At 33.7% G+C, this 22016-nt stretch overlaps 1 protein-coding gene across 50 annotated transcripts in view; it reads right to left on the bottom strand.

Annotated features, from left to right (window-relative positions):
* Window positions 1-22016, bottom strand: part of MAP2 (microtubule associated protein 2) — a 316151-nt gene that overhangs the window by 12658 nt on the left and 281477 nt on the right. For 34 of the 50 annotated variants that reach the window (XM_074009971.1, XM_074009982.1, XM_074009984.1 and 31 more), the window contains 2 exons: window positions 16797-16944; window positions 12275-12615 (listed from right to left, as the gene is read on the bottom strand). In XM_074009971.1, coding sequence (XP_073866072.1) covers window positions 12275-12615; window positions 16797-16944 — 489 coding nt within the window. Of the gene's footprint in view, window positions 1-12274; window positions 12616-16796; window positions 16945-17885; window positions 18057-22016 lie in introns of all 50 variants that reach the window. The other 16 variants (XM_074009956.1, XM_074009963.1, XM_074009958.1 and 13 more) reach the window with 1 other exon arrangement.

Raw genomic sequence — 22016 nt, 5'->3', positions numbered from 1 at the left:
CAAAAAAACCTGCTTGCCTCTCTTGCAGGTAGACTTTCTCCACTTATGTCTGCTCAACTTGTAATATGAAGCAATCCTATCCTTTCACATGCATTACTGGCACTTTCTTTACATATTTCCATATTGCAATAGGTTTATATTATATATTTTTTGTCTAAAATGAGGTGAATTATGACAGAATAAATGTAACTGCTTCTCCAGACCTTTGTTTTCCATCGCGCTTAATGGTAGGGTAGAAAGAAGCATAAACCTCTTTGGATAATGGACACTGAGTGCTTATGAAGAGTTACACTCTAGTTTGACAACTTGCACCTGAACGTTTGCCTATTCCACGTGACTCACATTTATGCCGGAGCAAATGTACAAATTACTTCACACCAAAGATCTCTAGGGTCAATTACAAATAATTAGCATCTTAGAGTTCATTCCACAAACAACAGCAGTCCTCAGAAACCATTTCATAAAACAGAAAAACACATGGCTGCTGTGAAGGAGAAGGCCATATTCTAGATCAGCTTTAAAATAAACCGAAAGACAAAAAACAAACGAACAACAAAAAAAAAAACAACAACAAGAGTTATAGTTTTAACTCTGGGTTCTATGGATACATCTAAATAAATATTTATTTCTTTGGGAAGGGATTTTCAGTTTTAGAAAAACATTTGTTTTCCTAAAAACCTATGTCAAGGGAAAATTATTTTAACATCTTAGAGATTGTCTAGAAAAAAAATTAACTTCTATTTAACGAAAAAACTAATTTTCTGTGCTCATATGAAGGAAAAAATCTGAATAATAATTGTTCAAAATTTTCTCTAAATCACATTTTAATCTCTGCCAATTTATTTCAAGAAGTTTTTTTTTTTTTTTTTTTTTTTTTTTTTTTTTTTTTTTTTGAGACAGTCTCGCTCTGTTGCCCAGGCTGGAGTGCGGTGGTGCGATCTCAGCTCACTGCAAGCTCCGCCTCCCGGGTTCACGCCATTCTCCTCAGCTTCCTGAGAAGCTGGGACTACAGGCTCCCGCCCCCACGCCCAGCTAATTTTTTGTATTTTTGGTAGAGATGACGTTTCACCGTGTTAGCCAGGATGGTCTCCATCTCCTGACCTCGTGATCTACTCGCCTCAGCCTCCCAAAGTGCTGGGATTACAGGCGTAAGCTGCTGCGCCCGGCCTATTTCAAGTAAAATTTTTACTTACACTATTAATACAAAGTAGGGTATTTGAAAGAGTGTGACAATCTTTTTTTCTACATACTTCATAGCAGTGAAAAATAGATCAATCAAGTGGGTCATCTTCCTATAGCTCTCCCCTATTCAAAATTCCCCCAAGCACTCTATTTCTTATTAAATACATCAAAACTTCTTAGTGAGGCAGCCACAGGCCTCAGCAATTCCGATTCTTCAGACTTCTCTGTTACTTTACATTTTGGCCAGACTCTGTTACATTCTATACTTTAAGGACTGTGTTTACATTTAAAGTTCATCCCTGTGTTTTGTTATTATCTCTCCCTAGGGTGCTCTCATTCTAAGTTGAGTCTGTAACAGATTATTCTTCAAGGTTTGGTGCAATCAATACCTCCAGTGGGAGCTTGCAAAAAAGGATTTTAGTCTCAGGAAATTTATACAAACATTGGTGATTTATTTGCACAAATAGTTGGCTTTCCATTCACATAAGGGTCATATAGCATGAAGAGTTGTATAAGCATAGGTTAATGACATAAAATTCATCAGAATTGCTTTATTTTAATTTTGACTAATTCTTTCTATTCTTCCACTATGATAGAGAAGAATATTGTAATTTCTTTCTGGATATTCTTTGTGTGACTTTAGTTGGATTTTATCACAATGGTTTAATTGAAGTGATCTGCCACAGTGCTCTCTCTCTCTGCATATATTTAACTATTCCTTTCAATACATTAACACCTGTTCCCCTAAAACAGGGTTGCTCTAGGAAAGGATTGAAACAGAAAATGCAGGATATGCCTGCAGACAAGAAAAAAAAAATCTCTAAGAAACATATAAAATGAAAGAAAATACATTCTCAATGCACAGTTTTTAGTAAAACAATTTGTAAGCTGGAGGCATTCATCCCAATGTCAACTCGAATTTCTTGAGCAATGAGATTTTGATTTTTTTTAAAATTGACACTCTATGACACTGCTCTCTTTAGCAAAAGACCCACACGCCAGCTCAAGGTGGTGAGATGTGGAGGGTGACTAGGAGTCAAATAATTTGGATTTGTCTAGATCCCCTCAGGCATCCATTAGGTATGAACCTAGGTTGCAATACCATTTCTCTTTTCCTCCATCTAAGTTGTATCAGAAAGAATGCTTTTGAGAAAGGGGAGTGAACAGTGGCACTCAACTGACTTCCCTTTAACCTTGCAAGGGATTAAATTTTTCCTTTGGGTTTCCCTCATTTCTCAGGATGTCATAAAATTAAGCCCTCCTTTGTTCTTGCATTATGAAAATATTCTCTTTCAAAAGTATTTTTTATTTCATAATATTCATTTTAATGAAAACTATCTGGCCTCTGTAAAATCCTCAGGTATCCTATACTAAAACAAACTATGACTACATCAGATAGTCCTGAAGATTGAAAGTTCTCTGGCACACATGATGTTCTTCAGAGATTCATCTGTTAAAAACTTTGCACTCTGGTTAAAATGTATACAAATATTATAATCAGAATTTTAACCATCCCTGCCTACATTGAACAATAGTTTCTTTAAAATTCTTTATATCCAATATAAACAATATGTATATTTAAATACACATTTAGGAAGAAATAACAGTTTATGTCAAAATGCACAATTCCACAAAACTCTAAAAGAAAAGTTGGAGAGACCAATTTTCCTATGCAAGCTGTGTCACATGGCACAGTAAGCAGAACCACACTGAAAAACCCTGGGTGAATGGATAATGCTGAATAATTTGGAAAGAACGTTTTAGTGGAATAGACATTAATGAGTTTAGTCACTAGACCCATCATTAAGTATTTGTAAGTGGTCTCTCAATGGGCGCTGGAAGAAACATTATAAGTACAACAGTCATTGTGATTCATGAAAATGAACAGCTAACGAACTTTTTCAAATTTGTATACTATAATTTTTTGACATTAAAGTTTGTTCTTGTTTAAATTTTTAAGAAATTCTAAGGAATAGTGGGCCAAATCAGTGAAGAAAATAACTTTTAAATACTCTGCCCAGTTATCTGAAAATAACCTCATTAGTTCCTATGTCTTTGTTTGGCTTGTGAATGAACAGTAGATAAAAAGGCTCAACAGGCCTCAACTTTGCAAACCCAAAGTGGTAATTTTCTCATAATTTTTAAAAATTAATATTTACTCAACCTAACTCAAAACCTTTTCATTACTCCACAAAAGACATTTGAATTATAGTTACAAAATTCTGTTGCATAAAGACAGGGTCCTGATCTCAGGGAGCTTTCACTCTGATATAATGATGACTTTGTTATCAAAAAAACAAAACAAACAAAAGCCTTGTAATAAATTTCTTCATGCTGGGTTGACCAATAGTATTTTTAAAAGTTCATAGGGTATTTTATGACTCCTCTTATTTAGCGCTTATTGTAGCTCTCAGAAGATGGAAAGAAATGGCTTGAAAAAAACTTAAAATTAAATAAGGGGAAGACATTAGAGGAGGACAAGAAACAAAACAAAAAGCAAAAAACCTCCCTTTTGCCTAGGTTGCAGAGACCATGCCTCATTGTCTCCCATTCCTCTTTTGTCATTTAGTGCCCAGCAATCTTAATAAATGTTTGATGAAAGAATAAATATGCGAAAGAGGAAAAAAACTCATTGTAATCTTTCTCTCTTCATCTTATATGTTATAAACATGCTTACATGTTAGTCGCACCCAGTAGACGTTCACAGTGGTAACCATTACTATAATTTCATAAAATGAGGGAAAATCCTGTTTCACTATAATTTATTAGTTGCTTCCAGACTTAATCCATTTTCTTAAATATAAAATTGAAAGTAAACTATGTAATTAGCATTTAAAGGGCCTAAAAATGATCCGAGGGTAACAATATGGTTTGGATTTGTGTCCCTGCCCAAATCTCATGTTGAATTGGAGGAGGGACCCGGTAGGAGGTGATTGGATCATGGGGACAGATTTCCCCCTTGCTATTCTAGTGACAGTGAGTGAGTTCTCACAAGATCTGATGATTTAAAAGTGTGTGGAACTGCTTGCCCTTAAAGCAGGCACCTTCTTCACATGGTGGCAGGAGAGAGAGTGGAAGTTTGTATTCTGCCATGATTTTAAGTTTCCTGAGGCCTCTCAGTCATGCTCCCTGTTAAGCCTGAGGAACTGTGAGTCAATTAAACCTCTTCATAAATTACCCAGTCTTGGGTAGCTCTTTATAGCAATGTGAGAACAGACTAATACAGATAATGCCTAAAACTTTATAAGAATATATTTAAAAAGATTCCACCTCACATTTTACTAATTTTATTTCCTTCTTCCTCCCTCTCTATGGCTCCTTCTTCCCTCGTTACACCTGTCTTCTATTTCAGAAACACAGCTCTTTTACTCAATTTCAGCTTGCCCTTGTGGTACAAACACATATGCAATCTATTAGAATACCTAAATGAATGTTTTTTTGATGAGCTGTAATGCATAACTACTATCATGCTCCAAGTAGTACCATGTATGTGAGAGTTTAAAATGACTTAAGAGTCTATTTAAATGAAATGGTGCGATATACAAAAACAAGCATGATTTTGTTGCTTCCGGTCTACAGATAAGGACAAAAAAAAAATCAGTACCAAAGGTAATGCAATACTTTAATAGAAGTGCTGAACCACTAACTCAGCTTTTAAATCCAATATTCTATTTGATGTACAATTTTTCAATATTCTTTTAGACCAGGGGTGTCCAATCTTTTGGCTTCCCTGGGTCACATTGGAAGAAAAAGAATTGTCTTGAGCCACATATAAAATACACTAAAACCAATAATAGCAGATGAGCTAAAAAAATCACAGAAAACCTCAAAATGTTTTTAAAAAGTTTATGAATTTGTGTTGGGCCACATTCAAAGTCATCCTGTGCCACATGTAGCCCCCAGGGCCACAGGTTGGACAAGTTTCGTTTAGACAAACACAGAAAGTTTCTTTGGATAATAATTGTCATGACATAAAACATTCATAATCAATCAACAGTGTCACTAAAATAATGCACCTCCCCATGAATATGGCATAATACATTCATTCAATTTTCATTGCATAAATATTTATTGAGCACCTACTATGTATGGGACATTATGGACAAAATGGACCTCATCTCTGACTTCATGGAGCTTATGGTCTAGTAAGTGAAACAAGATAGATATTAAATAACTAATTATACACTGGAATATTTAATGAAAAATGTGGTGAGAAAGTTTGGTTACAATATAGAGAGTACATCAGATAGAGCAAACAACAGATGTAGGGAAACCAAAAATTAATTACCATTGTGGCAATATCAACAAGAGATCATGTATTCTGCTTAGGCTAAGACAGTGCAGAGCAGACTGAGTGAAATGGGCAGATTTAAGAGCTATTCAGGGCACAAAATCATTAGCACTTAAAGATGGTTAGGATATGGGATGAGAGAAAGTGAGAGGAAAAGTTGATTCTTAGATTTTTGGTTTAGCAATATAAAAGTCCTGTTATTTGAACAGATGTAATAATACTAAAAAAATGTAATAATAGCATAAAATTTCTACACTCAAAGATGTATGTGGCATGAGTCACACTGATGTCCTTGCTGTTCCTAGAACATGTGAGGCCTGCTTCTACCTCAGGGTCTTTGGATGTGTGGCTGCCTTTGCCTGAAAGGCTCATTACCTAGTTATTCATATGGCTTACTCCTTTACTTCCTTGGAGCTTCTATTCAAATATCACCTTCTCAAGCCTTTCCTAGTCATCCTATCAGAAATGCAATTTCCTCTTAACATATCCTGAACCTCTTTCTTACCTTTATTTTTATCCTTCATACTTAGCACTTTTTAACATATTTTTCTTTTTTATTTATTTATTTATTTATTTATTTATTTATTTATTTATTATTATTATACTTTAAGTTCTAGGGTACATGTGCATAACGTGCAGGTTTGTTACATATGTATACTTGTGCCATGTTGCTGTGCTGCACCCATCAACTCGTCAGCACCCATCAACTCGTCATTTACATCAGGTATAACTCCCAATGCAATCCCTCTCCCCTCCCCTCTCCCCATGATACGCCCCAGTGTGTGATGTTCCCCTTCCCGAGTCCAAGTTATCTCATTGTTCAGTTCCCACCTATGAGTGAGCACATGCGGTGTTTGGTTTTCTGTTCTTGTGATAGTTTGCTAAGAATGATGGTTTCCAGCTGCATCCATGTCCCTACAAAGGACACAAACTCATCCTTTTTGATGGCTGCATAGTATTCCATGGTGTATATGTGCCACATTTTCTTAATCCAGTCTGTCACTGATGGACATTTGGGTTGATTCCAAGTCTTTGCTATTGTGAATAGTGCCGCAATAAACATACGTGTGCATGTGTCTTTAAAGCAGCATGATTTATAATCCTTTGGGTATATACCCAGTAATGGGATGGCTGGGTCATATGGTACATCTAGTTCTAGATCCTTGAGGAATCGCCATACTGTTTTCCATATTTTTCTTATATCACTTTTTTTTTTTTGCTCACCTTTCCTCCTAGAATGTAAATTCCATGATGTCAAGAATTTAAGAAATCTGTTTTGTTCATTGTTATATTTCAGTATGTAGAACATAGCATGGTGTAGTAGGTGCTCAATAAATATTTGTTGACTCAATGGTCAAGTAAAGAAAGGTAAAACTTTGTATTTCTGGAGTTACCAAAGAAATAGAAGACAACTCCCCATGTTATTTTTAAGATGCCAAGATTGATACTATAATTACAATATTTCATAATTGATTCTTTATATTATCCATAGAAATTAAAAAGCTAACTAGTTTCTATTTTAAAACCTTAATTTTTAGAATTACTTAAAAAATAACTTGTGAATTATAGGAGAAAACAAAAAATATGATAAAAATGCAACACACCTTTCCAAATTTAATGTAGTGTATTAATATAACATGTATTTTAATAGTGTATCAATATAACATGGTATTTGCATTAAATAATTTCATGAAAATATTATAAAAGTTCAGAAGCTTCAAATTTCAATCCTGATGTGATAAAAAAACTTTGGCATGGAAAACACTGTTAAATAGAATTACCATTTATTTTCATGTTATGAAATGAAACGTAAAGCAAACAAAAAAGACTAAGGTATACAAAATTACATACTTGCACACGAGTGACTAATTATTCATTAAAGACAAAGTATAGACTCTGACTTCATAGCTCAGCCATGGAAGGATGATATTTAATGCCCTATATGCAAGATGCGGGTAATGTGAGAACTTCTGTTTCTTACTCTGTGAAAATGTGAGGGTTGGATTAGAAGGAGATGGATATCTCTGATGTCTAATATCCTTTAGTTTAATAGATCCATATAGAATGGAGATATAGAAACTAAGATTGCTTTATTTCTAGAATGTAATGGTGTGTTTTACAGGTTCTCGTTTAATAGATTTATCTAAATAAACATTTTAAAAAGATGGCAGGGCAATGCTGACTGGGAAAGCAATACGCTGACAAATTTTACAAAGTTCTTTATATAAGGGTGAGTACCGTTTTTTCTTTAAAAAGGAGTGACTTGCATGATGATGCCATCATTTGTAGCCTAGCTAACCTGAAAATGACTGACTGTAGCCATTAATGGAGCAAAAGCACATAATTCAGAGGCAATCAATCAGATCCACAGACATGGCCTTGCAGAGATCATGCTCTAATTATCCTATCCAATGAGCAGTAAATGAAGACAACATCTGTGAAGTCACTTCTTTAGTAACTTTCAATTATTACAAGGCATATAACTTGTGCTTTTTAAATTTTATTTATCTATTTTTTTTTTTTTGAGATAGAGTTTCATTCTTGTTGCCCAGGCTGGAGTGCAATGGCGTGGTCTTGGCTCACTGCAACCTCCGCCTCCCAGGTTCAAGCGATTCTCATACCTCAGCCTCCCAAGTAGTTGGGATTACAGGTGCCTGCCAACACACCTGGCTTTTTTTTTTTTTTTTTTTTGTATTTTTAGTAGGGACGGGGTTTCACCATGTTGCCCAGGCTGGTCTCGAACTCCTAGCCTCAGGTGATCCACCCACCTTGGCCTCCCAAAGTGCTGGGATTACAGGCATGAGCCACTGCACACCTGGCCACCTTGTACTTTTTATACTCATCTTCATAAGGCCAATGGAGAAAAACAAGATATCTGTCAAAACATATAGGAGTATTCCATATAAATCCAAGTAACTATTTTAAAATCTGATTATTAGATAGAAAAGGTAAAAAGCACTATTCCTTGAGTTGTTGCCTAAATTTTTTTATGCTACAGGTTTAGAGAAATTGCTTGTTTTCCTACCTTTGTTTAACTGAAGCAGCTGTGTTCTTCAAAAGCTAGCATTATTTATTCTAAAACTTAGATTTAATGTAGATTGGGGAGCTAACTACACAGAACAGCTTCAAATTAATACACTTAATAAGATAGTCTTCCCTATGCCTTGAGTTAAATCAATCAAGCTAATTGTCTACACTGAATCCATGATTGCCCATATTCTTTCCAATGGAATGAATTTGTTTTCACTGAAAAGATTAGCTTTATTGCCTTCTGTAAAGCTCCTTGTATCTTCAGCTAGCTTATCTATTCCATTAGGCATTGACTTGCCTCACTGAGCTGAGCCCCTCTGCCAACAGAAATTGGTCCTTAACAGAAGAGATAACTGCTGTAAGCACAAAACCTCTACAAACAGAAGGACAATAAATGTTCAAACTGGAGGCAAATAATTTGGGAAGCTGTTGAGTTCCTAAGATGCATATATCTTTATTATAGATTTCCTCTCCCAATTCTTAGAGATTGCACACATTTTAAAACCCCAATAGACTGGGCGCGGTGGCTCACGCCTGTAATCCCAGCACTTTGGGAGGCTGAGGCAGGCGGATCACGAGGTCAAGAGATTAAGGCCAGCCTGGCCAACATGGTGAAACCCCGTCTCTACCAAAAATACAAAAATTAGCTGGCCGTGGTGGCACATGCCTGTAGTCCCAGCTACCCAGGAGAGTGAGGCAGGAGAATCACTTGAACACAGGAGGCAGAGGTTGCAGTGAGCCGAGACTGCGCCACTGCAGTCCAGCCTGGCGACAGAGACTCCATCTCAAAAGCAACAACAACAACAACAACAACAACAAACACACAAAAAAATCCCAATAATAAAGTTGTCATAATTAAATCATTTGTATACAACCTAATGGCTTCAAATTTTACCACAATAGACCCTGTGCAGAGGAATTAAAAGTTACATCTTCAAATTTACTCCCATCTTCATTAATAAGAATTGCATGAATATTTTTCTCAGTTCCTAGAGACCATATATCACTATTACAAAATCTGGCCCCTGAAGAAAGCATAGCTCTTGATCTGTCTTTTGAAATATTTCTGAGTTGGCCACTATCCATTCAAATGCCTTAGGAAAATCAATTTACAATTGAGAACAATGTGCTAGTGGTTTCAATGTCTTCAACAGTGTGCATGTATTGATGCTCAATCATCTAATAAAGGGTCTTTAACATGTCATTTTGATAATTTCAAACAAGGCCTAAAATACCTTTCCTTCAGTCGCTCTATTAGATCTCCAGTTTTACATGTATGGAAAAAACCACTCCTCACTCCCTGTATCTGAGATCATACACTGTAAGGAGACTTTTAAGGAGATAGTGCTGAAGAGTTGAATGATAGGTTTTTCCTACACAGACAGGTCTATTGCAATGTGCTATTATTTCCCAATTCATTTTACTCTTTAATTTAAGTGAACTTATACCATCTATCACAAAATAGAAGGCAAATATCTTTCATCTGGTTCTTATCTTGGTGAGGAAATACTTCCTACTTCTGCAAAAAGTCACCTCATAACTCCACTGTTGTGGATTTTTTCCAAAGTCATCATTGCTGAACTAGGATAATCGTGTAGCAGGTATAACACTTGCCTGATGAAAAAACAGATTTGCTTCAAATGACACTGTGATTTTGAAGTTATTTTTGTTCTTTCAGTAATTTTTGTGTCATATGTATTTACTAGCCCTTAACCACCATAATCTCTAGGGAAGTTTTAGTTCAGCTCAAAACTATAAGATATTTTGTGTCAATTTTATGAATTACCAAATATAGTAGAAGTCAATTTAAATAAGACATAAAAATACTCAAAACCAGATATGATAAAGAATCAGAAAAAGAAAACAGACGTCTTCACGTTTTTTGGATTGATTGAATCTTAGAAGTTCCTGCAAAGCTGAGGCTAAAACCATTCTTTGTGCCTATCTTAAGGAGTCCTTCGAAGAAAAACATATAAAATTTCGATGTCAACTTAAAATAATAATTTTCTCTTCTAACTACCTTTTTAGTTTCAAAAAAATATCTTGGAGATAATTTGTATTTCCTTGTGATTCTAAGAGGAAACAAATTCTTTTAAGTACCAATGCTTTCCAGAATATAACTAAGTAAACCCCATATCTAGTTAAGGAGAGTAACAGGACATGGGAATATTTATTTTAAAAGAACTGATTTTAAATATATGTAATGGTTACTCTATTTTAGAGGAGAGCTTGTCCAAGGCTAAAATGCAGAACTTTCCAAATGGTACTAAATTGATTGTATTCACCTTATGCTTTTAAATTATTTATGTATAAATATAAAGATGATGCAACATTTGAATATTTCCAAAAAGCTCAAAATATTTCCTTCTCTTGGATGTGCAAAACGCTGGTGAATGCAAGAATAGTTTGAGTTTTTTAGGAATTATAGGCTTATAATTCTACTTTTTGCTTAAAAATGTTTCTTGTAGCTTCTAGTTTTCATAGCATCTGTCTATGAAAAAGTATCTTTCTACGACTCTATTATTACAGAATGTTATCTTTGTTCTGAAAAGGCATATTGACCTCTCCCCTCCTGCCCCATTGGTTGATTTTTCTTAACTCTTTGGGCTTTCCTGAACAGAGCCATAATGAGACAGCACAGAAGTTTGTTGCTAAATGAAAGAGCAACACTGAATTTTTGCTTTATTGCTGAGTAGGAGTGCCTGATAGCTTTACATTTTGGCAAGATCTTTTTTCTAAACTTGCCTGAAAATAGATTTTCTTTGGCATGAAGGAGGGATACCAGAAAGCAGTGGCACAAAACACAAGAGACAAGAAAAAGAGTGGCAGAAAAAAATATTGACGTTAAAAGGAAAAGACTTTCTTGGAATATTGAAAGGGCATTATAAGTTTATGTACAAAGTTACTGTTTTTATCTTTCTTTCAAAAAAGGATGTTGTTTTATATCTCTTCAATGACAAAAGTCAAACTATCCTGAATAGATCAATATTATGAGATAAACATTAAATAATATTTGTATTATTTCCTTCCAGGCTAATTGCTTTGTCCAAACATATAGCGTATAAGCAAGGTTCACGTCAAGACAGAACTCAAAGTACCCTGGTTTGAAAAGATATGAATGTTTGCTCTGGGGAGCTGAAGAGTTAGTAAGTAAGCTTTACTAATAGCTCTATTTAATACAATTAATCTTGAGTAGAAGTTCAAAGTCTATAATTTTATTCATCAGAACCATGTGTCTTTTATTATCAACACGAATACCTGCCCTTTGCAACATTTAGGCAATAGTAACCAGAATTGAAACTCGGTGAAACATCCTTATTTTGGAGTAAACATGAGGGAATGGTAGAAAATGTCATAGGAAATCCTTGGGAAATAAAGAAGGAGATAAAATTGGAATCAGTAAAAGATAGCCAAATGAGCTCATGGTCAGAATCCAATATAGAAAACTCAATTTTATGTCAGAAATATAACTTTAATCTCAAGTTAAAAACCATAAAGCAATAGAGATACATTCAGAAAAAAAATGTTAGTCAATCAACTAAAAGTTGGTAAAATTTTTTACCCAAGAATAAACAGAAGGAATGGGCACGTTATGTGATTTTCATTATATTTCAGATGCTATCTTCCTAAAGTCCAAACTCTTAGCAATAAATTGCAACCAGTAGCTCTTTAACACATCTGCTTCCCTTTTAAGAACTGTTAGCTTTCAACATGAAGAAGGCAAGGTAGTAATTATTTCTGGCAGCAAATATGTGTTCATGCAATTCTTACCTGCCCCCCTTTAGGCTGGTATTTGATGTTGTCCGTTGATCCGATTTTGGATTTGACATTCTTCAGGTCTGGCAGTGGTTGGTTTATAAGCCGAAGCTGTTTGGGAGTCGCAGGAGATTTTGGAGGAGTACGTATGATGGCGACCTTCTTCTCACTCGGCACCAAGATGGCAGACTTGGGCGTTCCTGGTGTGTGAGGGGTCCTGGGATAGCTAGGGGTTCCAGGAGTGCCTGGTGTGCGTGAAGAATAACTTGGTGGGGTGCCAGGAGTGATGGCAGTAGACCCAGGGGTAGTGGGTGTTGAGGTACCACTTTTTCCTGCTCTGCGAATTGGCTCTGACCCTGTATTAACAAGCAAGACCAAAACCAAACCAGAGTCAGACAATTCTCCTCAAAACATTCCTCTTCCCATAGATTGTTAGAAGTCATAATATGTTTCATTTCTAAGGTATTTAGAAACAATTATTGTAATGATCACTAGAGTGCTCAAGAAGCTGAGAGTCTCGTTTCTGAAATCAGGTGCATAACTCAGTGGCATTCTTTTGAACACGCATTGCCATCAACACAAAGAAAAAAACCTGATTTTTTTTTCTGATTTGTTCTCCTTAATTTTCATTATAAATGTGTCAAAAACTATTTTCTACTTGTGTGACTATTAAGGCATATGGATCTGCCTTTAGTTGGAAAAGAATTTACTCTTAGTGTTGTATGCAGACCCATATTTACTGAAGATTCCTTGAATGATATGTAGATCATTCATTCCTCTATGTAGTAAATCCATTCTGGGATCCAGGTGAACATACAATATAGAACCACGTATTTAGGACACATAGTTTCGGTCCGTATAGAAAGGTCTGCATTTCAATATTCTATCCTTATATTGAGGAACACTATGAGGTATATAAATGTGTTTATGGAAGCTGTCAGACATTGCTCTACTATATCATGTATTCTTTTCATAAGGAAAATCATCTCAGTGCTTCAAACAAACAAACAAACAAAGTCTATTTCTTGCCTTAGAAACTTGGGATGTCCCAGTATATTCCCATCGAGCCTCGTACCTGACTGTGTTTTCTCCTCTGTTTTCATCACTAGTTTGGCAGTTTGGTGTTAAATCCAAGACCCCGTTAATTATACAGGATCTGAGATGCATTTCTTTGCCTCAAATTGAGCTCAGCCTCCTATTATTATTTTACCCACCCCCCATTTTCCTACACTATGTTTCTTTCATCTTTTGAATGTGCTTTGAATGACATTTCAAATACCTTTCTGAAAGAATGATAGAAATAAGAATGCAACACCTTATAAATTTCAAAGCACTTATGTGAATATCAACCAACTGATAACCAAACACGCACAATACGGTTCTTAGGGGCAGCTCTTATTATTCCTAAGAAATGAGAATATTGAGGCTCATTCACCCAGATGCTACTAACGTCTAAGCCAGATACAATATTTAGCCCCTGAGGATTTACATTTCTAAGCATGCAAATTTCATTTATAACATATTTTATAGAAAAGGGATAATTTTCATTTTTTTTACTGCTGATTAAGTAAAAAAATCAATGAATCTTCTGAAATTTTGTAGAGAATAAATACACAACAATTTTAAAGCCACTGAAGTGAAAGGAATCTTAGAGGTCACCTAATGCAATTGCTCATAAATATAGGAAGTTCTTTCTGAGAAGTGGACAGGTAATCTTTGCCTAAATATTTATAAGATGTGAGCTCAGGAGAGCTTTTTAGACAATTGTGATCTATGGAAAATGTAAATCTACCCATTGCTATAGGTTCTATCTCCTGGAGAAACACAGAACAATTGTACTTCTTTCAGTGAACAGTTTTCACATATCAAATGAAAGTGCCCTGTGTCGTCTTGATTTTCTAACACAGGGCACAAGATAGTTAGATTCTTCAACTGATAATATGAAATGGGATATGAGAAGTCTAAAGTGAGAAATTAGCATGTGTTCTGTGATTTTTATTGCTTTTCACAAGAATTTCAAGACTAGGATAATACAACCACATCCAACTTGGAATTTTGTAACTTCCATGTCCTGGTTTGTTATGGACTAAGTTTTCAATGTAGATGTCTGTCTCTAAGTCTGTCTGAATACTTTCACCAGAAACATTATTTCTTTCTCAAATATTTTCTCTATTACTTCACCAGTTTTGAATAGCTCAGATTTTCTGGGGAGAGGGATCGTCCCTGTATTTTTTGCCATTGTATCTAGCCCTGGTGACTTTCATGTGAGCTGAATACAGTAGGTAGGCAACATTTTTTAAAAAATAAAATGTATTGAATTCAGAATTCATCAAAGTGTGCTGAGGGTTTTTTTGACTTCATGGAGACTGAACTGAAGCAATATTCTGGATGTGAATAACAATTTTTACTATATGAAATAATTTTTTCTAAACTTCCGAGGAGTCATTTCCATACTTGTAGAAAACACTTTAAGCTTCATAAAAGGAGGTTTTGTGTTACATCTGGAGAAAGAGGATAAACTACAAATATTAAGGCCTTCACACTGCTGTTCAATATATATGATCAATTTTTATTGTAATAAATTTGTTCTTATCATCAAAACAATAAATTTGAATGTTTCCTATTTGTTCTGAACTTGAAGAGGTTAAATCTAAGATCTGAAACAACTTTTAAGATATTTATTTACAAGTTACTTGATTAAACTGTGCTCTTATTTATCTTGTCAACTCCTCAGTGACAATGGATTTCCTTCCTCTTGGGTGGATGAGCTTCCTGCACAACATTGTTTCCTTCAAATCTTTTCAATAGCTGCACAAAATGTTAGAACATCCCTGTGTACCACTAAGGGGGTGGTAGGCACGTAGAAGTGGGCAGAGTGCTTGCTCTTCCAATCATCTTTATGCCTTTCAGCTATTGGTATATAGAGGTAAGACAGACCCTATGTTTTAAAATGATCAACGTGTCAGTTATGTTCACTATCAAATAATACAATGCAAAATGCTTGTAAACATCAGTAAATTTAAAAAGTCAAAATAGAATTGGTGCTGAACATTTAATGAATCAATTCATATACAGATACACTTTAAAAGGCAGAACACAGTGGTTTGAAGAAGTGGATTTATGGAGAAAGTGCCATTTTGCTTTTATAGCAACAAATACAAGCATAATTCAAGATGTTCTTTTGGAGAGTACTTGGTATCTTTGTCTTGTCTCATCATCCTTGGGGTTATTAATGATGTTCAATTTCAACTCTAGATATTTAAAGTCTCTTCCCTGGAAAGTACTAAATCTTAAATGCCCTCCCTGCTAATTCATTTAAATAATTTATTTTTGCTATGATAAAATAATTTTTGTGATTTCAGTGTTCTTAGCATATATTTCAAAGAATGCTAATACTCTAGGAAACTAAATAATGTTGGACACAATTACTCTTATTACAGTAAACACTTTTCTTGTAGGCCAAAACACTGTTTAAATGCCAATAGTCATATTTAAGTGGGTCAATTATTATTAAAATAAGTGTTGAAGCCAACTATAATGTGATAGTGGTAGCAATTTCCACCATTTTAAAATGGTTTTTAAATGACACAGACACTCTCCTCCAAATAATTCTGCAGAGCAGTTGTCTAGTACTATTTCTTCCAAATCAATATAGAAAAGACATTAAGACTTCAGGCTGTGAAGTTATCAGCAGACTGAAAACCAAATTCAACCACTTACTAGCTGTGAAGCACTGGACAACTTACCCTCTGTAGAGGGTCAGTTTTCTCATCAGTAGATTGAATTGAGTTTATTAATACCTACTCATTGGTTTTGCTAATTAAATTTAGTGACAATGTATCTTAAGAGTTTAGTATCTATATGTGCTCAATAACTGGTAGCTATTTTGGTTGCAACAGAAAAATACTTATGGAAGTAATTTGAATCTATGCTTTACTAGATAGTTTGCCACAATGCAACATATAAATGTGTAATGATTGGAGCATTATATAAACTGTTATAATTGCCAATCAGTTCATGAATGGGCCATCAATCAAGATAATTTGAAACTATTGCATAGACTATACTATATTTATATCTCATTTGGAATGCAAATTTTTAACGAGTTGAACAGGATCCTAAGTTTTGATTGTTGACTTTCTAGTTCGATTTTACGACTTGGAAATCTAATAAGTGTTAAGCTTTTATACCTGTATGTTTTTAAAAATCTTTGACTTGGTTTCTACATTGATCATTCTTTAGAATTTTCGTTTTTGCGCTAAATTTGAAGCAAAAAGGAAAATATATTCTTAGAGAAATAAGTTTATCTCAGTCTTAGATAATAGGGTAATATGTTACCATTTCCTCTATCAATTGTTTTTACTCAAACAGCTATTTTGCGGCCATCTACATTCTGGATTTTCTGATTCTTAGGGCAAATATAATCTAGTCTTAATGCATGTTTTATTTTTACAAATTAAAATATAAATATAAGTGCTATTCCACTTAAAGGATTTAAAAAGTGCTTAAAAAGGAAGTCAAATCAAAATAAACCTACTGGTGGTCCGCCGTGCTGAAGAAGAGAGAGAACTGTTGAGAGAGAAGGAGTTCTCATCTCTGTCTCCTGATACACCTCGGCGAGGAGGAAGAATGGAGGAAGGTCTTGGGAGAGAAGAGCGCTTTTCTGGGCTCTTGGTTACTCCATCCTGATTGGAGAAAACAAAAAGGACATTGGGTTCTTGTAAGTCTTTAATTTATACGAAGTGATATTGATTTTGCTATTTTCTTCCTGTGCTGATAGATGAATTTCTTTTAATACAAACTACTGGATTTCATATATTTATAAGCATTTCTACTTTAGAACTTAGAAAGAGTGTATAGTTGCCTAGATGTTTTATAAAAACACATTATTTTGGAGTTCTGATAACTGAGTTCAAGTTCTAAATGATAATTGGGTAAAATAAATGTACTCAAGCAATCTTCAGCAAATTACTAATTTTATTGAAAAATCTTCATTAGCATGATAATTTATTAATCAGAAAGGACTGAGAGTAGCTCACTGCATGCATAATATTTCTAACAATGACCACTACCATATATTGTGCATGTATGTGACAGGAACTCTTTATAGTTTACATTCTTTTATGATTTGTTTCTCACCACAGAACATGATACATGATAAAGCTGAAGAAACAGGTTTAATGAATTTATGTAATTGTTTCAAGACAATTGAGTTGGTAGATGTCAAGAGATAGTATTAAACCCTGATGTATATGATGTTAAGTTTCAATTGTCTATTATATTCTATACAATATAATTTGTTATTATTGTACTGTGCAATATTATTTCTTATATATTATATATAATATATTTTGTAAGTTTGCATTTGATATTTTACCAGATAATCAAACCATCAATTAATAATGGGAAGCATATCCAGAAAAAGACATTTTCTACATTTAAAAAATAGGTATACTATTTATCAAAATTTTAAATTTGTATCTGTTTTTAAAAGGGCCTACTGTTTATGTGTCAAATACTTCAGAACGTAAAGTATTTGCTTTCATACACTTCCTGAATTAGGTTCTATAACATAATCTCCCAAATTCTATTTCTTTCTGCACATTTTATTGACCTGCTGCCTTACCTTGTTCCCTGATTTTGAGTATGGCAAACGGTCTGTGGAGCCTGCTGAGGTGGGCTGCATTAATAAACTGTCAGAAAATGTAGCCCTTTTAGTCGTGCTAGGGCAGGCTGAGCTGTATCTTGGGGACTTTGTGCTACCCTGTAAAGCAGGAATCTTTGACAAGGTAGAATTCTAGCCATGAAAGAAAACAAACAAAAGCACAAAATAAACCAAACTATGAAGTAAAAGGAAAATAAAAAAAGAAGTATAAACGTATAAGAAACTCAAAGTCTTTTTAATAAGAACACATGATAAATGGTTATAATCAATGATAGAGATGTGTACTTAGATGAGATTTTCATTGAACAGCTCTCTTTAGCCAAACCTAACTTAATAATAGTCATAGAAAAATATCTGTTATAAGAAAACCAAATATCACATGTTCTCATTTATAAGTGGGAGCTAAACACTGGGTACACACGGACATAAAGATGGCAACAATAGACACTGGGGACTCCAAAAGTGGGGGAAGGATTGAAAAACTTCCTATTGGGAACTATGTTCACTATTTGGGTGATGGAATCAATATAAGCCCAAACCTCAGCATCACGTAATATACCCTTGTAACAAGCCTGCACATGGACACCCTGATTAAAAATAAAATAAAAAATCTGTTATGTAAATAAGACACATAAATAATGCTAAACCATTTTATTTTCTAGTAACCAGGTCTAGAACAGTTATCCATGTTTATTATTTATTATTTGCTCCTCTTTACTTCCAAATGTGATTGTTTATGTTTGGTACATAGTAAAGACCCAGTGGATAATTGTTGAATAAATGATGAATGGGTGGATGGATAGATAGAAGGACAGAAGAAAGAATAATGTTGCTTAGATACGAAGGAATTAGCTTTGTGAAATCCTGAGACCAAAGTAAGTCTCTCTTTTTTAAAAAACAGAATAAGCCTTAATATAGAAAGAATGTTACAAGTGACTAGCAAAACTCTCTTTTTGCTGGTTTAAAAAATAATGCTGATTGCTTAAATTTTGTTTTTTAAAAAATGATTCTATACATAGTTCTCTCATTTAAGGATAATGTAGATAAAATATTCTTTTTGGATTCTATGTATATAGTCTCTAATTAATTCACAGGTTTTATACTGATAACACATTTGGAAATATCTTTCAATATCCTAACTGCTGGAATTATTCCTTTAATAAATACAGCCTTCAAGGTATACATATAATCCATATATTAATCATGTTTCAAGAACTTTAGAACAAGACATATTTGAGGCCTAATGAAAAAAAGCATTTTTAAAGATTGAAAAAACTTATTTTCAGGTAATCTACACTGACTTCAACAGAAAATTTTCAGAGTTTATATATAATTGGTTCATTTTATAACTAAAAGACATACTGTGAACTAAGTTATACCACAGAACTAAAAACATTTTTATGCAAAGACTGCATGATGTGTTATGAATTCTAAAAAGGAAAGTCAGGACTGAAAAGATTGCCAATAAAAATCATGACTTAATTTACAGGTGTTGATAATCCCTGGGGAGACTGGCTGCAAGTATAATTGGGAAGGATGTATGACTTTTGGAGAAAGCTATGCCAGCATGCCATACATCTCATGGGTGACTGTTAAAAATATAGATAAGTATGACAAAGCCAAGGAGATTATTATCTTCAAATAATTAATTTGATCTGTTACAGAAATGACAGATAAAACTGAGATTTTTATCTCAAGTTTTAACCTCTGGAGCTACAACAGAGACATAAGTATTTACAGACTATAAAAATCACTTCTTGTTTTATAGACCCAGTATCTTGAGTGGGAAGTGTAATTGGGTCAGCACAAGTCATTCTTTTTTGATTGATGCTACCCACAAAAGAGTGAATTTCAAAAGTGTGATATAGAAGAGAAAAATAAATTGGATTGCTTGTAGTTAAGAAAGACGACTACTAATGCTAAACAAACAACAGAAAACCCCAAGTGAAATGCAGGATTATGGGTGGGTCTGGTTCCTAATAAAGAGCAATTTAAAAAATCATCACAGGAATCCCATAAATATATATACCTAATATGTACCCATAGAAAAAACATTTTTAGGTTAAAAAAAGTGAATCTAAAAGAGCATACAACTACAAAAAACAATCAGAGAACTGTTCTGATGGATAGACTGAATATTAGAGCTAAATCAAATAAAAGTTACTTGGGGTTTTAGAAAACTTATAGGACAAGGATATCATATTAGGAAGGAAAAAAGGCTAATAAATGAGAAAAAAAGAAAGAATGAAGGCCTAATTTTTCTTCAGAAAGACAAGATTGGCATTTACAAGGAAAAAAGTTTGTTTTGTGTCAGATGATGCCTATGGTTCTGTTCCAAGTGCTGATTCTATCGAGTTACTCAAAGACCAAGGGGCTTAAAAATTTCCTAAAAATGTTCCAAATTATGTCAACCTAAAGGAGGAAAGGTCAGACTTATTTTTTATATCTGCTCCTGAAAACTTCCACCATTCAGTTAATTAAAATAATAGCTAACAACTATTACCATTTATTAAATGAATGCTATGTTCTAAGCATTATACTGCATACTGTTTTATAACATTATTACATTTAATTTTTATAACTAACTCATGATACAGGAATTTTGTCCTCCCCTTTATTTTTAGAAAATTACGAAATAGGAAGAAAAGGATCATATAACTAAAAGATGTTCAAGATTTGAACATGGTCTGCTCCATAGCCCTATGGCTAACCACCATAAATCATTAATTAGGAAACAGAAGGTAAAGAGATACAAATCTTGAAATCACAATGTGTTTATAATAAAGCCTAATATTTACCAAAGCAATAAATGAACTTTGTTTCTTGCCATATGTTCAGGAATATATCTGATACATTTGTATAAAAATCAAGTATCATCTTTTATCAACGTAAAACCCCTCAGGTTCAAAATCAAAGATTTGGCTGCCACAGGAAATGAATCACTACTTTTCATAATAAATAAAAGTAGAAGTGTAAAATCTTACTGGTTTTTAGAAGGGTAAACTAAGAATTGTGATTTACATATTATATATGTTTGCTCAGTCTCAGAACGTTGTTATAAGCTACTAATTAATATCATTCACATTATTTGTTATAATTTTAGGATTTCATTAGTAGCCTTTTAATTTTTTTCTTTCAATCATAAAGGAGTGAAAATACTTCATGTTGGCTTTGGTCATTAAAATATAGTTAATAATATAAAAATAAAATTCACAGAAAAAAATAGAAAAGATTTATAAATATATGAAGAAGTTAACACCATTAATACAACCAAAATAAATCTTTAAAATAATAACATATGCCATCTCCATAATTTGGCAAATATAGAACAATATAAAATACGTGGTAATAATAATGAATATGAACACTCTTCTTATACAGAATGTATAAGTGGGTAGAACCTTTCCAGAGGGCAATTTGACAATATGTAGCAAAAACTTTAAATATAAACATTTTTCTTTAATTTCACTAGTAGAAAATTATCTGAAGGAAATGGCACACAAACGCATTTATGAACTGAACTTAGCCAAAAAGTTCTCTACAGTAATATTGTTAAAACAACAACAAAAATTCTAAAAGTCAAATAATAGGAAATTAAGTATATCATTGCAAATAAATAAAATGCAGTATTATGTAGTCATTAAAACTTACAAAATGTTCAACGACATGGAAGTACATTTACTGTTGAATTTAAAAATTGATACACAGTGTTCTCATTTTTGTTGTTAAGCCTATAAATTTATAGAAAAAAATTAAGATTTTACACCAAAATGATAACTGTGTTTATCTTTATGATAAGGGGATTATAATTGATTTATACTTCCTTCTGCTTGTGTACAATGCTTCATTTGGTCATATTTTTATTTTGCAACAAAAACAATGAAAGTGTATTATAAAATATAGTTACTGTTGGTTATATGGTTTAATTTGATTCTATGAAAAGTAAATAAATTGGACTTCCTTACTTTTGCCATATCATTGTCCTGCTTTCTATGTTTCTGTCTTACTAGTAAGGAAGCAGTCCAGCTGTGTCCTCACCAATTACCATTATATGCCATCCCAGAAGACGTTAATCCTTCCATGCCTGGATGC

Source organism: Macaca fascicularis, chromosome 12 (genome assembly GCF_037993035.2).
Source record: "Macaca fascicularis isolate 582-1 chromosome 12, T2T-MFA8v1.1".
Lineage (NCBI taxonomy): Eukaryota > Metazoa > Chordata > Mammalia > Primates > Cercopithecidae > Macaca > Macaca fascicularis.
Note: the sequence above shows the minus strand (reverse complement) of the source record. Positions and strands in the feature narration are given on the sequence as shown.